The sequence below is a fragment of the Plecotus auritus genome (genome assembly GCF_963455305.1).
Source record: "Plecotus auritus genome assembly, chromosome: 8".
Classification (NCBI taxonomy): domain Eukaryota; kingdom Metazoa; phylum Chordata; class Mammalia; order Chiroptera; family Vespertilionidae; genus Plecotus; species Plecotus auritus.
In genome coordinates, this window is record NC_137782.1 from 55,201,379 (window position 1) to 55,223,206 (window position 21,828).

The 21,828-nt window shown below is 44.1% G+C and overlaps 1 protein-coding gene and 1 long non-coding RNA gene across 2 annotated transcripts in view; one reads left to right on the plus strand and one right to left on the minus strand.

Annotated features, from left to right (window-relative positions):
- ALPK2 (alpha kinase 2) overlaps positions 1-21,828 on the plus strand; it is a 104,165-nt gene that overhangs the window by 39,318 nt on the left and 43,019 nt on the right. The window contains exon 4 of the mRNA XM_080686191.1: positions 917-2,375. Coding sequence (XP_080542317.1) covers positions 917-2,375 — 1,459 coding nt within the window. The remainder of the gene's footprint in view (positions 1-916; positions 2,376-21,828) is intronic.
- The window catches only part of LOC308257145, a 36,793-nt gene that overhangs the window by 5,294 nt on the left and 9,671 nt on the right, over positions 1-21,828 (minus strand). The gene's annotated exons all lie outside the window — the stretch shown is intronic.

Consider the following 21,828-nt stretch of genomic DNA (forward strand, 5'->3'; position numbering starts at 1 on the left):
TCCCAGCTCCTGCCTTCTGAATGTGGTTGACTTCTTAGCTGGATAATAAACAGAGTGAGATCTGCAATGTTACAATTACCCTGATGTCAAACAAGATCAATGAGAATGCAAATTATAAAGCAAGTGAAACAAGTTTTTATTGGGACTGCAGAGCCTGGAGGAGGATTCTAGTGGAAAAGGTCAGCAAAGCATGTCAGACTCTAGGCTCCATGTGACTCCAGGCAATAAAGGGAGAGCAGGCTTGGCATGATCCAGGATTCAGTCCCTTCCCTGCTGGGCCAAAGTGGAACACTGTGCTTGGTTTACGTAAGTCAGGTGGCACATGGACAGGGGTTTCCACCCAGAGAGTCTCCCTGGCTGTGGTTTGGATCTAATAATCAGGTTAATTCAAGAGGAAATAGCACTATTCCTCATGCACATGATCCTGCTATGGTGTTATCTTTATAGTCTCCTGGTAAGAAGCAGGCCTTCTTCGCATGGTCTTAAAGAGTCATTGCTTACACAGTTCTACTGTATGAGGTAGAAGACTTCAGTTACTTGTATACAATGTCTCACTCCAGAAAGTATTGCTTTTACAAAGTCCCATACTGTAAACAAGGCTTAAAATAAAAGAGAAGAGACTAGAATATACAACATCTCCCCATTCATCTAAGTAATTCGCAGCCTTTTCAATTTGGGGTAAGGCTGTGGGAAGTCTTCAGGGAAAATGCTGAGCTTCACGGGGTTCTTAGCAGAACCAGGGCAGATGGAGCTCAGAAGCCAGCTGCCTCTGACCACAAACCCTTTACCAGGGAGACCACAGGTGTCCCTGAGTGTGCAGTGAAGATCATGTCTATGTCCTGTGTGCCTCCATGGGAGAAATGCCGGCATGCACGTCCACCCGTGGTAACTGACCTGTCTGCTTTCTTCACTCTAGCTGCACCCAAAGTGATGCTGCTATTTACCAGATTTCTGCTAAAAACAGTGATGGAATGATCTGCTGTTCTGCTTCTATTGAAGTCGAGTGTGCGTCGAAGAGTACACAACTCACCTCTAACCCACAAGATGATGGAGACACAGGTGGAAAATGTGAGACACAAACACATGAGCAGAAAAGCCCAAGTCGAACTGATGAGGATGTATACCGTCTCGGGACAGTGCAGTCCAAATTATCAAAGTTTATGGATGGCACCTTAAACAATGATGAAGACCTACACTCTAGCCATCAAAATCCCAAGGCACAGAAGTACATTAGCGCCAGCCTACCGCTGTCAGAGGCAGCCACATCCATCTACCCAGGTGACAGGGCCACTGTTGACGAGCAGGTCAGCCCACCGGTTTCCAGCACAGACTCTGAGAGCGACTATGAACTTTGCCCAGAGATAACCCTAACCTACACGGAGGAGTTTTCAGATGATGACCTGGAGTATCTGGAATGTTCCGACGTTATGACGGATTACTCTAATGCAGTTTGGCAAAGGCACCTGGAGGGGACTGAGTGTGCTTTTTTATTAGAAAGCGATGACGAAGAGGTGGAATTCAGCAAGTATTGCCTGGGGGAGTATGAGCCTTTCTTCAGTGAAATGGGTTGTGGGCCGCGGGTGTCAGATAACACTGGGCTGATGTTGGCCTCCGCAGGCTTCTGTGGTGATCACTCACGATCCCAAGGAGTGAGGGTAAGGCGTCTCCGAGCCTCCACCCCCAGCCCCCCAGCCCCACACACAGGGATGACTCTGACTTTGGGATCTCACGAGGATGGGACGTCTACGGTGACAGAGCAGGGGAGATATAAACGACCCACCACTTCTGCCGAAAATGATTATCCAGGAATTCAAGGAGAAACCAGAGACAGCCACCGAGCAGGAGCGGAACCCGCCAGCGACAATCTGCTAACCATGGATAAAGCAGTGACACAGAGAGAGGTGAAGCGCTTGTCTGGTGAGTTAGAAAAGTCAGGGATGAACCAGTGTTTGGAGACTGTGCCCGAGAACAAAGTAGGGGAAAAGGATTTACAGAGCAAGAGGAGCTCAGAGAAACCTGCCTGGGCACGGCGACCAGGCACGAAGGGAAAACCCAAGAAGCCGAGTCCCCGCCTGAAAGACAGCGCAGCAGAAGGCACCCTCAATCACCTCTCTCCCCAGGAGCCTTCTAAGCACCCCCTAGCCCAGAGTGATAAAAAAGAGAGTTCGCATGCCAGAGAGGAAGCTCCCGATCTGAATTCCCAGGTCCATGCAGAAGGGGCTCTTCTACCTCAGGCAGAGCAAGACGCAAGAAGGCTGCAAACCCCACCAGGCGCTCCCCCCCAGGAAGGGAGCCCGAACTTGGAGGGCGAAGAGGTGCAGGTTAGTGACCTCTTTGAAACAAGCTGGGCTACAGACCAGAGTGATCATCCTCAGGTAAGGTTCCTCTTTTTAAAAAATCATAAGATAAAGATGTGTGTGTGTGTGTGTGTGTGTGTCTCCCTTCCCATCCCACTCCTGATTGCTGTACCACAATACCAGCAGGGTGCTTGTGAATGACAGCTGCTGCTGCGAGGAAGGAAATCTGGTTTTGAAAAAAGGCCCAGATAAACCCTAAGCCATCCTAATTATAGCAAAAGAAGAGAGAAGTCAGAGGCACTAATGGGATTCTGGACAGCTGGACAAAGAAACCCGATAGTTCGTCTGCTGCATGTGCTTTATCAGCAGTGTCACGATTCAGAAAGTTTTTCAAACACATTTTGGGTGTAGCCTTTAAAAGAAAAACAAAAACAAAACATTCTTTTTAGACATTTGGGAGGGGGCACTTTGAAAATGGTAAATGCTGGCTTTCATCAGAATTCATAGTATAAATGAAAGATTTCAGTGTGTCTGAAGGACTTGAAGAATTCACTCAGTGATGCTGGACAGAGTAGACAATGCAGATTTTTGCTGTGCTGGTGGGATGTTTGGATCGGACGTGTGCCTTATTTTGTTTTGCTTAGACCACAAAGTATAAAAGAGTCTAAGGAAATACTGCCAGGAAGTATATTTATTTCCCCCTGCTACTGCTTTGGGGGTATATTTTAAAGAGATGGAATTAAATTCATGGGGATAATTAATGCACATATGATGCTGTACTTGATATATGAATTTATAATATCTTTAATTTGAAAGGGTTCCAATGGGCTTTGAGCCAATGCTATACTGTGACCAAGATTTCACTTCGTAAATAAATACCAAAGAAGAGTTATTTATCAATTATTTTTACTATATCTTGTGTTTTCCCTTCCCCCATCTTTATATAAGAGCCTAGACTTGTTTTTATAGAAGATTTGATATACTCCAAAGAAAATAAAATATTCCCAAATGCATTCCAACTTATTAAACTCACTGTAAAAAAGTAAAAATTTAATACATTGATTTTTAACAATCAAGCCATAAGATAGGCAATCTAAAAATCTCCAGCTCTGAGGCAGCTTTTTTACTGAGCAAATTGTTCTGTTCTACTGCCTAAACTGACATACAAAAGCCCCATTTATACTTTATTTTTTGCACGAGAGCTGATTTATCCTATTTGGTTGTTTAACATCCACCACTTTGCTGAGCACGTGCCCATGACCACAGATTCATGCCCAAGATAAGTTTATGGAGGTGGTTGGGCCAAATGTCAATGCAAAATTCAGTTACAATATTAATTTTTGCATGTCAATAAATATAGCATTTCTTTTTCTATTTGTAAAATGCTCTTCATGGCTCAGCAAAGTGCTTTTTTTACAGTTGTTTACCCATATTGAGCCTTTCTTTGGACAAATTAATTATTACAGGTTGGGGGGAGATGTGAAATAGCCAAGAAGGAGGAAGTGGACGGGAGGGGGCTTTTGACACTGTAAGTTTTAGACCCTCACTGTGGGGGGCAATTTCTAGCTCCTCAATTGCCCAAAATTGAGAGGAGCTAAGGGAAGGAGCCCCCCTGGTCATCTTCAGCTTGTGCCTGAACTAAATTCTGAGATCTAGACTCATGTTGACCAGCCTGCTCACTTGTTGACTGGCAATGCAGCTAACACAATGGGCCATCTCTGGGGCCAGGGTTGTCTGTCTTGTGCACATTCTTGTCTCTGTCAAAGTTCTTTTTTAAAAAATTATTTTATTACTTTTTGATTTTTAGAGAGAGAGAGAAACATTAATTTGTTACTCCACCCATTTATGCATTCATTGGTTGACTCTTGTATATGCCCGGACCAGGGATTGAACCCGCAACCTTGGCATCTCAGGATGATGATCTAACCAACTGAGCTTCCAGGCCAGAGTCTATTGAAGTTCTTATGGGCCTTTCGCTCACACATTCACACATACATACTCACACATTCATGAATGCACACCCAGCTCGCCAGCTATATGCCCAAGGTCCCCCTGTGTTTTGTGGCACGACTATTATCTCAGAATCAGGAACATGATTTCTGAGAAAGCTTGCCCTTTCTCACCACCCTGTGCCCAGTAGCAGAGCTGAGTTCTCACTCCAGGGACAACCAGAAATGTGAACGAAAGCTGTATATTCAAGAGCAGTTCCGTGCAGCTTGGAATTCGAAATAGGATTTCTTTATCTGTGGCGATTATTTCACCTTGACTAAAGCAAGAATATTTTGCCACAGGAAAAGTGGCATAGTGAGTACAGATTCTTTTACCCGTGCAAAAGGTTACTGTAGAACTTCAGGAAATGTCTGTGTTTCTAACACACATATGCAATAGAGCCAGGTTTACAGCAAATGACTAAATATTCTTGTAAATGTTACAGCAAATGACTAAATATTCTTGTAAATGTGACACAAAAGCATGGGAGGGGGTCAATGGGAATGAAATCAAACTTTAAAATACTGTCCCCCCAAAAGATTAATGAATCTTTTCATAACGAAGTCAATAGAGATTTTAAATATGTATTCTCAGACATGGAGGCTTGTGGGAAACTAAAAATTTGCAATGATTAAAGATCCCTAGTTGGGGGTAACACTTAGTAAATTTGCCCACTCTTGGCTCTTGCCTTATTCACTTACCTTAGGTGTCTTTTGTAGAGACAGTGACCAGCAGCTTATCTTTTAGTATTTTCTCTTCATCTGTATGTTGCTTTTAGCATTCTGGAAAAAATTCCATATCTCTAATTCTATGTTATAAGCACAAGCCTATTTTGTAGACCATCTCCTGCCCACACCTAGGTCTCCAGGTATACTTACTTCCTATCTTCCTTTCCTGCTTTTACAATGCAAGGCCATCTTGTTCTGCTTTGTCTTGAAATAATACTTACCCAGGCTAGGATTGGAAAGCCCCCAGTTTCTCTACTTTTATGGAAGATGCCAAAGTTAATCCCAGTTTGGGAGTGGAAAACAGAGAGGGTACCCCAGGTTAACTGGAATCATCTTCAAGGGTACACCGCCAATCCTTCACCTTGGTTTTGATCTCACTTTTCTGATCCAACTCAGAGGCAAGACCTGACAAGCTGCCCATCTTAAGTTTCCCTGTAGCCACACTGGGGTAAGATCATCCTCATTCCTAAATCAGAAGTGCTGTGCCTGTCCTTTGGTGGAGCTGCCCAGCCTCACCCCAGAGGGCCTTACATTTCTCTCTAGGGTCATATGGGGTCTCAAGTGTACAGTATGGAAATGTCTTCTTAGGTTCTGATAAGAGCCTTTCTGATTAGAAATAAGCACTAAGCCTAGAAAGTGAGCTCTATGGTGGCAGGGAGTTTTGTCACTACATTTTGCTCATTGATATGTTCGAAGCTGTTGGAATAGTGCTGGCCGCATAATAGGCACTCAGAAATTAGTAAGTAGCTACATGATTAAGTTCCAGGTATAGTCAAGTATGATTCTATGATGATCAGTCCCAACCACTTCATAGCTTTCTTGTCGTAAGTGTAGACCGTGGCTCCCTTCACATACCCACTTTCCAAGAGGAAATTGCTTCCCATTGCTTTGGTCCTGGGAATGGATCGGTTTGTGCCAGAGCATCTATACATTGTACTTGGGTTCCCTTGTGAAAGTTGGTGATTCACATACAACCTTGGCCTTATCAGTTCCTCTTAATTCTCACAATGCTAACCAGATCCAGGAAGATCTTATCATATCGCCTTAGCATTCAAGACCTTCCAGAATATTGCTTCCATCTACTTCTGAGAGGCAACGCAGGCATACCCACTGGTTTCCTTATCTGGAAAATGAATAATTTTCTCAGATGGTGTGTTTTCCATCTTCTTGTCTGAAATGCCCTTGCGTGGCTTGTTGCTAGCTCGACTCTTCTGGTCCTTCAAGGCCAGGCTCCTGCAGGGTCCTTCAAGTTGCACCTCCCCTGAAATGCTTTCCTCATTCCTACCTATGATTTCTCCCTCCAGAGAAACAAAGATTCTTGGCCCCATATTTTGTATAATGTAGTGGGCTCCAAAACTGCATTTGGTTCCTGCCCAGCTGCTTTCTGACTCTGTGACCCTGGGAAAAAATACTTAAGCTCTCTCAGTCCCAGTTTCCTCATCAAAACCAGAAATAATACTAATTCTAATTAATTCTAATTCTAATTCTAATTCTAATTCTAATTCTACTAATAATACTTCATAGTGTTGTGAGGATTGAAGCCTTGCATATAAAATGCTCAGCATAGTTCCTATTATGCAGTTAACATTTAATAAGTATTATCCTCTTTACTTTGTTTATTTACCTCTTTTTTGTTATTGTTGTTGTTAATCCTCACCGAAGGATGTTTTTCCATTGATTTTTAGAGAGAGTGGAAGAGACGGGGAGAGACAGAGAGAGAAAAATCGATGTGAGAAAGACACATCAATTGGTTGCTTCCTGCATATGCTCTGAGTAGGGCCGGGGATTGAGCCTGCAACTGAGGTATGTGCCCTTGATTAGAACTGAACCTGGGACCCTTAAGTCTGCGGGCTTACACTCTATCCATTGAGCCAAACCGGCTAGGCTATTTACTTTCTAAATACATATGTTCTTTCTCCACATATTGAAGACATATTGATGGCTGGCTACAAGTGGCTTTATACCTCTTTTTGGTTGAAATTTTTATGAAATAATTGTCCATGCTCATGCAGCTGTAAGGAATAATACAGAGCACTCGCTGTACACTTTGCCCAGGTTCCCCCAATTAGTAGCATTGTGCAAAGCTGTAGTATAATATCACAACCAATAAGATCAATAGATGCTATGACAATTACAGTTTCTACTGATCTTATTCAGATTTCCCCAGTTTTACTTGTATTTGGTGCACATGTGTATTAAATCTATGCAAACATATCACCTGTGTAGGTTCATGTGATAACTGTGGTAGGAAACGTCAGTTTAATCTAACTTCAGCCTAGTAGCTAGGCAGGCAGTGCAAGACCAGGGTATGCAGCAACTTGAAAATTTGCATGACCAGGTAGCTAGTGACAAGCAGGGTACATAGTAGGTCTCCACCAAAAAACCTTTTAAGCCTAGAAAAATATAAGTAGATAATCCAAACCTTCTTACAATATAGTTTTCATATCTGGGACAGCACAACCTGAAATCTTGGATTCATTTGCATAATAAAATGTGTCCCCACCAAAATAACAACTGTTAAAACTGTCTCCAGGAGGCTGATAAGCCAGCTCTCTACTGATGATGGGAAGGGCAGAAGTTTTTAAGTGCTCATCTCTCAGCACCTGGCAGTCACATCTCCTGTCAGCACCACTCATGGCCAACCCAGGGAGTAGGCCAATCATTTGTTTTTAATCACAAAGCCTGATGCACCTCTCCTGCCAAATACCGCCACTGCCTGGACCTGCAAGATGATTGGATGTCCTCGTTCACTGCAGGAATAGTACCCAGTTCATGTTAAATAATCAATGGAACATCATTAGTTCCTACAGCCTTGCTACTCAGTGTGGTCTGCAGTTTGTCAAAATGCAGAATCCCAGGCCCTTCCTCAGTCCCACTGACCCAGAATCTGCATTTTAACCCAATTCATAGGAGACACATATGCAGACTGATGTTCCAGACGCCCTGGTCTAGGGATGAGATCTTTCCCAGATTAGAAAAGCCCCAAAGAGTGGCCTCAACCCTGGCTACATGTGGGACCACCTGGGACCTTAAAACATTCTGATGCCCAAGTTCCACTCCCAGACATTCTGCTCACATTCTGTCCATGGTGTGGCTTGGGCATTGGGGGTTTTAAATGCTCCCAGGTGATTCTCTGTACTCCAAGGTGGAGAATCCTCATTGTGCTTTTAAAATCACCTGTGGTCTTTCTACCTCGGGAAGTCCTGATTTAGGTGGTTCTAGGGTGGGCTAGGAATGTAGGGGTCTCCCTGGGGGGCTCCAGGTCCCCCCCAAGGGCTGCAGAGAGCTAAAGTTATTACCTTGTGAAAGCGTTCTCAGGGATTTTGGGACCCCTTCTCCCTGGTTCCCCCAGTCTTAGCCAAGGAACAAAGCACAGCAATGGGTATCCGCCACACATAGGGGTTCCTGCTTCAGTGCAATATATGCATTTCTGAAACACCTCACATTTTGCAAAATCACACACTTAAAATATCAGGACTCTGGGTAACATAGCATCCTCACAGGTCACTTCATGAACAGGCCATTTTAATACCAGAGTCAAAAGTAAAAACATACTCAGAAAGCTCCCTTGGACCAGCGAGGGCGGTGGCTCACGTTGACCAGTGGTTAAAAATACATGAGATAATTGAGTGGAAGTGCTAAATATATTTAGACAGAGCAAGCTGGCGGGTGCTGAGGCAGAGGGATCTCCAGCAGCCAGCAGGGCTGCTGTGAAGGTGGGCCTGGGAGATGCCACCTGCCCTTAGTCACACAGGCCTGGAATGCGCTTTTTAGGAGAGAGGACCGCTGGGCCAGGATGTGGTTTCAATTTTATTAAAATTTGACTTGAAAGGGTCCCTGCTGCCAGTGCAAAAGCTGAGTTACAGGCTATTTCACTTCCTGCTCAAGATTCTGTCATTTACTCCAGGGATTCAGAGCCCCTTAGCCTAGGAAAAATCACATAGAAACCAATGCAGCATCTGCGTTATACTGACGTCTTTCCCCTATTAACTGATCTCATAGGGCCAATTCCCTTATTAACTCATCTCATAAGGCCATTCCCCTATTCACCCATGTCATAGGGCCATTCCCCTATTCACCCATGTCATAGGGCCATTCCCCTATTCACCCATGTCATAGGGCCATTCCCCTATTCACCCATGTCATAGGGCTAAGTCATTACAGCACATGTGTTGTAGCACAGAGACCCCATGGAGCCCAAAGGCCTCCTTCTGCTCAGGTGCTCCAAGTCCTCAGGGCAACCCATCAAAAGTGAGGGCCTGGATTTATTTGCATTGGGTCACCTATAAGGTGCATGTTTAAAAATACAAATCTCTAAATTTTCCTCAGATGTGTTGAACCTGCACTTTTAATAAGCTCTCAAGGTGATTCTCATGGGCAGTAGAATTTAAACCATCAGCTTAATAAGACTAAGACCTAGAGAGAAAACTATAATTTGAGGCGTTCCTGTAAAGAATCACAGGATTTAGGAAACAAGAAGTTTAGGGCTTGGCCAGTATAACCACTTTACCCAAAGAGGAAAAAAACCCTCATGATTTGGATATTTCTCTGCTTCCTAGTGGCTTGCTCTAAATGTGGCTTGTTCTTCACCTGCCCGGCAACTGAAATAAATACAGATCCTGATTTATTGTAACTAATCCAAAACAGGTGTGTCATGTCCAGCTGAGTTTTATTTTGAGGAGCAGTTCAGTGACAGGAATTTGGGTGGCAGCAGTAGAGGCTGGAGAGAGGAGGGTCACTTGGCTGCTAGGGTGGGTTGTAGTCCCCGTAGCAAACGTCTCATTACTGCCTCGGGTGGGAGCTGGGTGCCACAGACATACCTGAGTGGTCCTTTTGCTATGATTGAAAATGCACTTGCTTTGCTGAAATGGGATAGAAAAAACGTGGGACTAACCAACCATCTATCAGTACAAATGACAAAGCTATGGTCATGAAAACAGTATGGTAGTAGCCCCAAATAGATAAATAGATAAACCAAACTGAGTAGAGAGTACAGAATCAGACCCAAGAATACATTGGAAATTGGCTTATGATAGAAATAGCCTCTCAAGTTTTAGAGAAGAAACAAAATCTTCAATGGTGACACAGTTAGTCAACCATATGAGAAAAAACAACAAGACCAGTACCTGACAGTGGACCCCAAATAAATCCAGAGGGGTCTCTGAGTTAAATATTAACAAACAAACAAAACTGTAGACTACTGGGGAAAGTATTGGAAACTATTTTTATGACTTTGAAAGCCATAAGTTCTTCTTAGGACCCAAAGAACAACAATAACAACAAAAAATAAAGCAAAGAATAAAACAGATAATTTTGATTACATAAAATTAAAAGTTTCTATATAACAAAAATACATATTATTAAAATGTAAATGAAATTGACACACCAGGAGAAATTAGTGGTATATATAATAGAGAAAGATTAATTTCCAAAGTATATAAAAAACAAATAGATAAGAAAAATATTCCTAACTGAATTTTAAAAAGGGTAAAATTAAATAAAGGTGAAGTTCATAGAAGAGGGAATACAAATGGTTAATAAACATATAAGAAGATGTATAACAAGGATGATAATATCAAGTTGTTGAGATTATGAAGAAATGGGTACATTGATTGCCAGCAAGAGTATGATGCTATCTCTTCAAATTAAAAACAGCATTACCCATTATGTAGCAGTTTTATTTTTCAATATCTACTCTTGAGGAATCTTGTATATGGGCCTAAGGAGACATGTACCATAATATGTGCTACAGAATTACTTGTCTAAGGAAACATTTATGTGGAAATGGCTAAATTAAATGTAGCCTATTTAAATGATAGCCATTGAGAAACATTATGTATAGTGTGAGTAAAGTATATTACAGAATGATACTCTATGGTACTCTGTGATATCATTCATACCCCAAATCCAACCCATAATAGTTTGTTATTTGTTTACACACACACACACACACACACACATTTTTAAGTCTGGAAGAATCCACACCAAAATGATAATAATGACTAACTTCAGGGAGGGAAATAAGAATCTTGCATTCAGAGGGGTGCTTAGTGATATCATGTTTTTAATGCAAACTATTGGATTATTACCAGTATTATTAAAAACTAATTTTTTAAAAAAGGAAAACAAACTGGGCCTAAGAATCCTTGATTTAGTCCCAGTTCTGCCATTGAACGGTATGTCCTAAGCAATTTCTCCTCCTCTTTGGGCCTCTTTGCTTAGTGCGAGCTGAAGGGGAGAAACATGAAGATCTCTGTTTCCTAGGCACTAAAGTCCCTTGGACCCCTAACAAAATATGTATCAAATAAAGTGGAAGAAAATGTGGATCTTAAGGTGAGGAAAGCCTTTTTAAGCATAAAGGGGGAAAATTGATAAATCAGACAATGTAAGAATCTTGCACATAAAAGACACCACAATAGAATTTAAAGACAAATAAAAACTTATAAAGACACTTGTAATGTGTAGGCAAAGAAAAAAGTGTATAGAGGAGAAACCAAGATGGCTGAAACCATAGGTAAACACCGAAACTGCTGCCTTGCACAACAATTTCAAAACTACAACTAAAGGACAAAATGGACACCATCCAGAACCACAGGAAGGTTGACTGAGTGGAAATTCTACTAGAAGGAAAGAGAAAAGCATACTGAGACTCACAGGAGCTGCGGAAGGCAGCGGTACGGAGGCTCACTTGTGGAGAGGGCTGGCAACTGAGTATGCAGCTGGCTTTCTCAATCGGGAGGGAGACAAAAGCTCCCAATTGCTCTGAACTCCAGTTCCGGGAGAGGCTCTGGGGACCCAGACTCATTCGGGGAGAAACTGGACTGTCTGGCTGCGGGTGAAACTCGAGGGCAGCTTTCTCTCAGAGGTGCTTGCAACGATTACCATGGGACACTGAGACCCAGGGGCCTCTTAGGGCAGGGCTGACGGGAAGCCATTGCTGTTTGCTCCACCCTGAGACCCCGCCCCATGAAGCCATTGCTGTTTGCTCCACCCTGAGACTCCGCCCCATCCAAACTGAGCGCAGAGGCTTTTGCAAGTCTTGTCTCATAAGGGTGTCTCCAGCACAGAAGTTCTCCCAGCATAGACACAGCTGATCCTTACAGCCAATTGCCCTGAGGTCAATTCCTCCCAGTGATACCAACAACAATCAAGGCTTAACTACGACAAGACTGTGCACACAGCCCATAAAGGGGTGCACCAAGAGTGTCCACCTCAGGTAACTGGGGAGGCTGAGCCACTGGGCCCTATAGGACACCTACCACACAAAGCCACTCTATCAACTCAGGGAAGCAGCCAAAATGCGGAGACAAAGAAACAGGTCACAAATGACAGAAATGGAAGAAAGCAAACTACTGGATATAGAGTTCGAAACCACGGTTATAAGGTTTTTCAAGAATTTTCTAGAAAAGGCCGATAAATTTAGTGAGATCCTTGAGAATATGAAAAAGGACCAACTAGAAATTAAGCATACACTGACTGAAATAAAAAATAATATACAGAGAACCAACTACAACTAAAGGACAAAATGGACACCAGGATCACAGACTAGAGGATCACAAGAATCAAGTCAAAGATTTGAAATACAAAGAAGCAAAAAACACCCAACCAGAAAAGCAAAAAGAAAAAAGAATACAAAAATATGAATATAGTGTAAGGAGCCTCTGGGACAACTTCAAGTGTACCACCATCCAAATTATGGGGGTGCCAGAAGAAGAGAGAGAGCAAGATACTGAAAACCTATTGGAAGAAACAATGACCAAAAACTTCCCCCACCTGGTGAAAGAAATAGACTTACAAGTCCAGGAAGTGCAGAGAACCCCAAACAAAAGGAATCCAAAGAGGACCACACCAAGACACATCATAATTAAAATGCCAAGAGCAAAAGACAAAGAGAGAATATTAAAAGCAGCAAGAGAAAAACAGTTAGTTACCTATAAGGGAGCACCCATACGATTGTCAGCTGATTTCTCAACAGAAACTATGCAGGCCAGATGGGAGTGGCAAGAAATATTCAAAGTGATGAACAGCAAGAACCTACAACCAAGATTAGTCTACCCAGCAAAGCTATCATTCAGAATTGAAGGGCAGATAAAGAGCTTCACAGATAAGAAAAAGCTAAAGGAGTTCATCACCGCCAAACCAGTATTATATGAAATGCTGAAAGCTATTCTTTAAGAATAGGAAGAAGAAGAAAAAGGTAAAGATAAAAATTATGAACAACAATTACATATCTATCAACAAGTGAATCTAAAAATCAAGTGAATAAAAAATCTGATGAACAGAATAAACTGGTGAATATAATAAAATCAGGAGCATAGAAAGGGAGTGGAGTGACAATTCTTGGGGGGAAAGGGGTGTGGGGGGTGCGGGAAGAGACTGGACAAAAATCGTACACCTATGGATGGGGACAGTGGGGGGAGGTAAGGGCAGAGGGTGGGGTGGGAACTGGGAGGAGGGGAGCTCTGGGAGGGAATAAAGAGGAACAATTGTAATAATCTGAACAATAAAGATTTTTTTAAAAAAGAAAAAAGTGTACAAAAAGATGAATAGCTTAATCAAAAATAGACAAAAAAATCAAATAGGCAATTCATTAAAAATGTACAATTACACCATAAACTTAGCAACTCACTTCCTCCCCTTCTCCTTCCTTCCTTCCTTTCTTCCTTCATTCCTTTCTCAATTTTCAGAGAATATTCTGGCAACCAAAAATATCTCCAGACATTGCCAAATGTCCCCTGAGGGGAGGGGGCAGCAAAAATCACCCTATATTGATGAGCTGTGGCTAAATTCTATACCAAATCAGCTCTGTCCAATAGGAATTTTATGCAAACCACATATGTAATTTTGTGTATATTCACAAGTTATGCAACCTATCACCACTATTTAAATCCAGAATATTTTTATCATCCCCAAGAGAAACTCATTAACACATTAAGCACCCAGCCTGTTTTGTCTTCTGGATGGAAAGTATAGTGTCGGTCACCGGTGACTGACTGGGTGCTTAACGTGTTAATAATAACTTTCTATTTTGCTCTTTTCCTATCTTTTGGCAACCCTAATTTTTGTCTCTGTAGATATGCCTATTCTGGATATCTATATATATAAAAGCCTAACCGACTGAATGACCAGTTGACCAGTCACTATGTCGCTCACTGACCACCAGGGGGCAGATGCTCAACGCAGGAGCTGCCCCCTGTGGTCAGTGCGCTCCCACAGCAGGAGTGCCGCTCAGCTGGTTCTAGATGCTGGGCTCACGGCCTGCAAACGCAGCTGTGGCGGCAGCAGGCACAGTGGGGCTGGGATGAGTAGAGCCATGCAGCACCCAGCCCGGGCTTGGGCTCCTCCCTGGCTACCTGCCACTTTGTGCACTACTACATCCCTCGGGGGATATCGGACTGCCGGTTAATTGGGATCGGGCGGGAACCAGCAGTCTGACATCCACTGAGGGATCCCAGATTGCAAGAGGGTGCAGTCCAGGCTGAGGGACCCCACCGGTGCACAAATCCCTGCACTGAGCCTCTGGTTTCATATAAATGGAATCATACAACAAGTGGCTTTTGTCTTTCTGCTTTTGTTTACTTAACATAATATTTTCAAGGGTCATCCATGTTGGAGCATCTATCAGTTCTTCATTCCTTTTTATGGGTGGGTAATAGTACACTGTGTGGGGATACCACATTTATTTTTATCCCTTCATCAGTTGATGGGCATTTGGGCTCTTTCCATTTGGTAGCTACTATGGATAATGCCTGTATAAACATTCATGTACAAGTTTTTGTGTGGACACATGTTTTCAGTTCTCTTGGGTAGATACCCAGGAGCAGAATTGCTGGTTACTCTATATGTAACCTTTTGAGCAAGTATCAGTCTGCACCATTTTACATTCCAACCAGCAGTATATAAGAGTAAGCCAGATATGTAATTTTAATTTTTTGGAAGCCACATTAAAAAAAGAAGTTTAAAAATACAAGCAAAGTAAACTTGAACATCTTATTAATATATTCAACATAACCAAAATATTATTTCAATGTATAATCTATATTAATGAGATATTTTACTTTTTTTTTTTTTTTTTTTTTTTGGCTGCCAGCAAATCTCAATTTGGGTGCTAACTTTGCATTGGAAATGCTTGATCTGTATTGCAATTTCATGAAATTAACAGTTGAAGGAGTAGATTCACATGCCCAAATTGTTCCAAATCTACTTGAAATAGTTTCTCACTGAAACACACATGTCCATTTTTCATTTACATGTAAATTAATTAAAATTAAATAAAATTTAAAATTCAATTCCTTAGTTGCACTAGATACTCATTAGCCACATATGGCTAATGGCTACTGGGTTGGACAGCCAAGCTTAGTTATTTCTGTTGCACTTGTGATTTTTAAAAAACATACTGCCCTAGGCCTCAACCTTGTTTCCCCCCCTCTTCTACAGCTGATCCAGTGACAAAATATGATTTTCTCTCTCTCATTCTCTCTCTCTCTCTCTCTCTTATTTTTTTAAATAGACTTTCTGTTCTAGTGCAGTTTTAGGTTCACAGAAAAATTGAGTGGGAGGTACACAGATTTTTTATATGACAACTACTCCCACATACAAAGCACATCTCCTACCAGAGTGGTCCATTTCTTACAATCAATGAACCTACACTGACACATCATTATTACTCAGAGTCCATAGTTTACAGTAGGGTTTCACTCTTGGTATTGTACATTCTATGGGTCTTGACAAATATGTAATGATACCATTAGAGTATGTAATTCTATTTTAGAACAAAGAGCTACTTCCTGTATGCCATACATTCCTCACCCAGGTCTACTGGTTTGGAACAAGTGGCAAACAGCAGTAATTGTCACCATAGGGACCCCTCAGCCTCCAAGCCCTCACTCATGCAACCCTTATTTCTAATGACAAGCTCTAACTAAGCCCCCCACTTCCAGTGCCTTAGTGTCCCAGTTGGCATCCCGGCAGCCCTGCGGCTTGTTGGTCAGGCTCCACTGTGTCTCTTGTATCACTTTAAAAACAACATGCCACCCTGCCCCCAAGCCATCTATCGGGTTACTGTCAAGCTACAGGACAAAACAGGACACATTCCAGTGGTCTTGGAGGTCATAGGTTACTGGGCTGGGGAAATCAGATGTAAATTAATATCTGGGGAGTGAGGGGGTGATGGCTTTTCCCTTCAAAGTGTTTTTGTCATGGGTTTTCATCTGAGATGTCTAAGGGCTCAAGAACAGCATGGCCATCTTCCCAGAAGCCAGGAGTTGATGCCTGGGCTCCTACAGGATTGTGCTCCTCAAACTCCTCCTTGCATGCAGATCACTGAGGAGCTCAGCAGATCATCTGGTTCAGCATGTCCAGGGTGGGGCCTGGGAACCTGTATTTCTAACAAACTCCCAGGGATTTCCAGGGACCACACTGTAACAAAGGCATAGGGTTTTTCCCTGGGAGTATTCAATTCACCCCGCCCCCTCCCCACCCCTCCTACCCTCCTGCACCACTCACAATTGCCCAATAGCTAATAATAGCTCCCGGTTATTGAGTGGCGATGTGTGCCAGGGACTGTGCTATGACTTCAGTGCATGAGCTTGTTTAATTATCTCAACAACCCAGCGAGATAAATCCCACTGCTGTCCGGGATCCGGGTCAGGGGGTGGTGCGGCCTGGCTTTGAACAGCCTGCCTAACTTCAGGCCCTCGAGCCCCAACGGTGACATTACCTAACTTCCTAATTCCATTTTAGGTCTGAGTTCCTTGACCCTCTTTAGAACGAAAATAAACTCTGATAACTGTGGCTGCCTCTGGTGAAAGGGACGGAGAGGGTGGCTGGGGTCAGAGGGACACTTAATTGTCACTCTATTGCCTTTCACTGTGTACCTTGTGAATTTTGTAGTGTGTGTGTGTGTGTGTGTGTGTGTGTGTGTGTGTGTGTGTGTGTGTTATTTGTGTGTGTATTATCTACTCAAATAAACAAAGTTGTTGTTTTTTTTAATAAGTAGTTAAAAAATAACTCCATGGCCTTGCTAGTTAGAACCATAAACCAATAGCTGGACCAGTATCAGACCAGTTCTCAGAGCAAGGGGATCAGCTAACTTCCTCCAAAATGGGCATTCAGCATCGCTGCTGAGAAGGCGAAGGTCCCTAAGGCTCCAGCCATCTCCTTTCATCTTCTGGGACTCTACCTAACAAGGCTGGTCCACAGCTTCCACCAGAGGATAAAAGATTCTCTTACCCCCTGGTTGGTAAGGGCTTTTCCAGAACTGGTAGATTCTGTAGTAATAATTTGATGGGTATACAATCTTGGTAAAAATGGGGCTTTTCAAAGTCCTATGTGAGAGTTCCTTCCCTTTGGACAACTTGACATGGTCTGAATTCCACGGGTGCTTATCTTTGCTCTTTTGTGACATCACACATGAACAGAGAGGAGAAAATAATGACGTTAACCAAAAACTGGGTGGACTCAGCATGGGGGTGCCCAGATGTGATTCGAACTTCAGTGCTATCTTGCTAACTTAAGCTAATTGCTGTGATCATGAAAACATGAACTTTAACATGCATTTTAAAGGAATGTAGGTTAATCACTTCCAAATCCACACCGTGAGTCAATCTAATTGCTAAGAAGAGTTTACTGGAAGAGGCTCTGACCTAACCTGTTTTTACTAAACACACAAACTTCTGATGTAATTAGCCATAATTAAGTGACCACATCGGAGAATTAATTGGCTCAGGGGACATATTAAGAGAAACCAAGGTCCAGTTTGGGTGGAACTAGGTGAATCAGGGGTGGGCAAACTTTTTGACTCGAGGGCCACAGTGCGTTCTTAAACTGGACCGGAGGGCCGGAACAAAAGCATGGATGGAGTGTTTGTGTGAACTAATATAAATTCAAAGTAAAGGAGCGGAGGGAAGAGCAAGAGAACCGGATAGAACAGCCGGATCCGGCCCGCAGGCCGTAGTTTGCCCACGGCTGGTATAGATGATGATATTAGGGAGGTTTGGGCCAGAACCTGCAGACCCTTATGACTTGAAGTTGAGGAAAGAAACTCAGCCAAGGGCCAGGCAAATAGCAGAATGTTCCTGCTATGTTCAAAATACCTTTGGACACCTCCAAAAAAACCCATTCCTCCTAAATTCATTAGCTTCACACACATTACAGTTATGACATGGCCCTCGCACTGTCCTTCTGACTGCTCTTCCTATCGTTAACAGAAGGGACATAAGCTCATGCACAACAAATCCTGGGTCTTCACAGACAGAGGCAGCTGGAACAAAGCCAGCCCAACACTTGGGCGCAGGAAACATGGCGAGAACTCACCGTTTTGAGCAACATTTGCAGACTGCAGGAAACATTCACCCAAGTCTGCGTAGGTCCTCACATGCAGTCCTGATGCTGTAGGTCACAGAGGTCACCACTGAGAGGTGGCCATTACCCTGGCCCACATGGCCTCAGGTCCAGTGGTTCCTGCTCTTTCTGTGTCCCCCAGGATCCTGGCTCATCTTGCAGGTGCCACACAGCCATGTCCCCCAGGCTCTTGCTGACTCCCTGGCATTGGCATTGTCCTGGAAGCTGGGAGCAGAGACACCCCAGGTCCCTCTGTCCTGCCTTCATTCTCAGGCCAGTAAATCTCTCTCCCCAGGGGAGGTCAGTCTCTGATCAAAATACTCTTTCCATGTCCTTCGTTCATCCAACAAATATTTACTGAACACCCGCTATGTGTCAGACCCATTTCTGTGTGCCAGGGACATCACAGCGAGCAAAGCACAGTCCTGCCCTCTGGACACTCACCTTGTCGCGGGGGACAGGCAGTGAACAGACCTACCTGGGACATCTGTAGCAGTAAGCGCTGTAAAAACAGACAGGGTCGGGAGCAAAGGGGGTGCTGCTCCAGGAAGCGTGCCAGGCCTCGGAACCTTCTAACTTCTAAAAATCCTCTAAACTCCCAGGATTTTAGGCCTTTAATGCCAGTGAGCTGAGAGTCGAATGCAGCCCCTTGAGGCAGTGGAGAACCACCTCCTCATCTGCTTGACTACAGAACTAGCAGGAAGGAAATCCCAGGAGAGGCACTGGGGTGGGGGGCGGGTAATAGTCCTTCAACAACAAGGTGAGGGAACAGGAGTGTCTCATTTAGGGTCGTCCCGTGTCCTTCCACCTCCCCATCTCGTTTCTGAATGGCAGTTCCACCCCCAGAGCACTCCTGGGGTTGGAGTGAGCAGCACTAAGATGGAAGGAGGCAGGAATTTTGAGCCACTGGACATGCTAATTCATGTCCAGACCTGGCCTCATGACCACTACGACCATGCTATGCTTTTCAGAGGACCCGGAAACTCTGAGGATTGGCCTGAAAAGACACTGATGGATATGAACTTGGAGAAAGCCAACCATGCAAAGCAGAGGAGTAGCCTCTCAGCTGCTCCCTTTCACCCCAGTTTCTCTTCTGAGTTACCTTCATGGAGAGGGACAAGGATAGGAAGAAGCAGAGGGAAGGCAACAGCCAGCTTCTCCTGGGCTCCTCTGGCATCATCTTCCTTCCTAGATTTTGAATATCTCCTCTGCAAAAGGCTCAGATCAGCTCAGGCCTCCAGCTTCCTGTGCTGCTCCCAAGTCCCTGTCCTCTTGGTGGGTCCCATGCTCAGGCCGCACCCTGCAGGCCCTGCACTGTGCATGTTGACCTCGTGATGTTCCATCCACCAATGGGGATGGCCCAGGCTAGTTAACCCCTGGCCAGACCCCTGGAGTCTCCACACCACCAGGAAAAGGGAGGGCGGAGAAGCCTCTTAGCCTGTGATTGATTCGAAGGATCCTCTGAGGATCCTCAAGAGAAGTGGAGGTGGGGCACTTGGCAGGCTGCTGGGGAGGAAGGGAGTCCCACATCACGTCCTCCAAGCTGGTGTGCTCAGTGATGTTGCTGTTCATCTTATGATCGGGGCTGAGGACGGAGTTCAGGATGTGGCCTGTGGTGACAGAGAGAGATGAACCTCGGCATCCACCACACTGCACTCCATCGTGGTGTCTAGCGTTCCTCCCAGGTGCCTGCAATCAGACACAGGAATGGCAGACATCTACTGCCATGATTCTGAACCCACTCTGGCCCTCCTGACAGTCTTGGCACACAGCCTTCACCTTTCCCCTAGATCCCCCCAGAACTTTGACACAAATAGCTAAGTTTACAGTGGCTCTGTTATAGCCCAAAGACAACAGCTGAGCTAGCACGTGTTTATTAAGCATCTACTTAGTGTTCCAAGTATTACAGCAAGCAGGTGTCTCAACCCCTCAAGGAGCTTGTAGTGGAATTCCCCGAGCTGGAAACCTGAGAGTGGTCCTTATGCCCTCCTCGTCCCCAGTCCCCAAATCCTGTCAATTCTTCCTCCATGGTGTCTCCTGAGTCAGGAGCTTCCTCTCTCTATTGGTTCCGAAGGCTGGCATAATGAATTGTCTCATCGGGTAGCTTCAGACAACAGCAATGGATTCTCCCACAGCTCTGAAGGGCAGAAATCTGAAATCAAGGTGTTGGCAGGGCTGATTGTCTGGCAGCTTAGAGGAAGAAGCTGTTCCATGCCTCACTTCTGTGGTTGCCGGCCATCCTGGTAGCTGCATGTCTCCAGCTTCTGCCTCTGTGGTCACATGGCGTTCAGGTTTCCCTCTTCTTATAAAGACCATAAAGGCCATCTAAACCAGGGTGGCCTTATCCTAACTTGATTAGGTCACACACACAGGTGCCACAGGTTAGGATTCAAACATATCTTTTTGAGGGACACGAGTCATCCGTCAACACTCTACATTCCTTCAGCCACCATTGTCGCACAGGTTTCATCATTTTATCTGGACCATTGCAATACATTGCTTTCCATTGGCTTCTTCTAAGACACTGAGACAGTCTTCCTGAAGCCTACATCTGGGACTGTCATTCCCTTGTTTAAAACAACACCTTCCCAGCCCCTGTCAAACTGTGGTGGACCCTCTCACTGCAGGAATCAATGAATGCTCTTTGCCATGCATTAGGCGTAGCCCCTTTCCACACCATCTCCCTGCTCCCCCTTTCGTCCATGCTCCCCACATCCTAGTCATTCTGGATAACTGAGCACTTGCCTGCCCCAGTGCCTTTGTGTGTGCTGTTTCCTCTACCTTCTCTTGAGCATCTGTTGATCTCTGACCTTATCTACCTCCTTGCACACAGAATGTAAGTTTCAAGAAGACAGAATCTTTCACTGGGAGGGTCTTCCTCTCCCTGAAAGAGAATGAATTTCTCCTCTAACGTTTCATTCCTCTCTGCTGGCATTCACTGTCTGTTATAGCCGGAAGCAGAGATGAAAGGTATTTGCCTAGCTGGGCAGAGATGTCCAAAGGCATTTTGAGTTCCTGTTACTCCAGGAGTTCTATGGGGATAGAGCTGGCTTTGATTCATGTGTGAACACCCAGATCCACTGCCTGTCGTTACTATTTGTTACACTGAATTAAATACAGTTAAACAGGCAAGACAGAAACAGGAACAACCATGTTCTCCCACCCCCTCCAATTCATGGCCTCCACGAATTTACAGAGCTCAGGTGGGGGTGGGGCCGGGGCAGGAGGTAAGACGGCAAATTCTGCAAGTTCCCCTTTCTGCTGATGCTCAAAAAATTATCTTTCTGAGTCAGCACAGGTATTTTGATACTGCCTTGAGATTTTTGGGCATTTTTTTTCAAATGATGTTTTAAAAACAAGTGCTTTCACATTTACTATCAAACTGACGGTGTTGGGTGGAAAGTAACCATTACGAGAACCGTTTACCCCTTAGTCGTTAAGATTTCTAGTTCAGGGTCTAAATCTGGCGACAA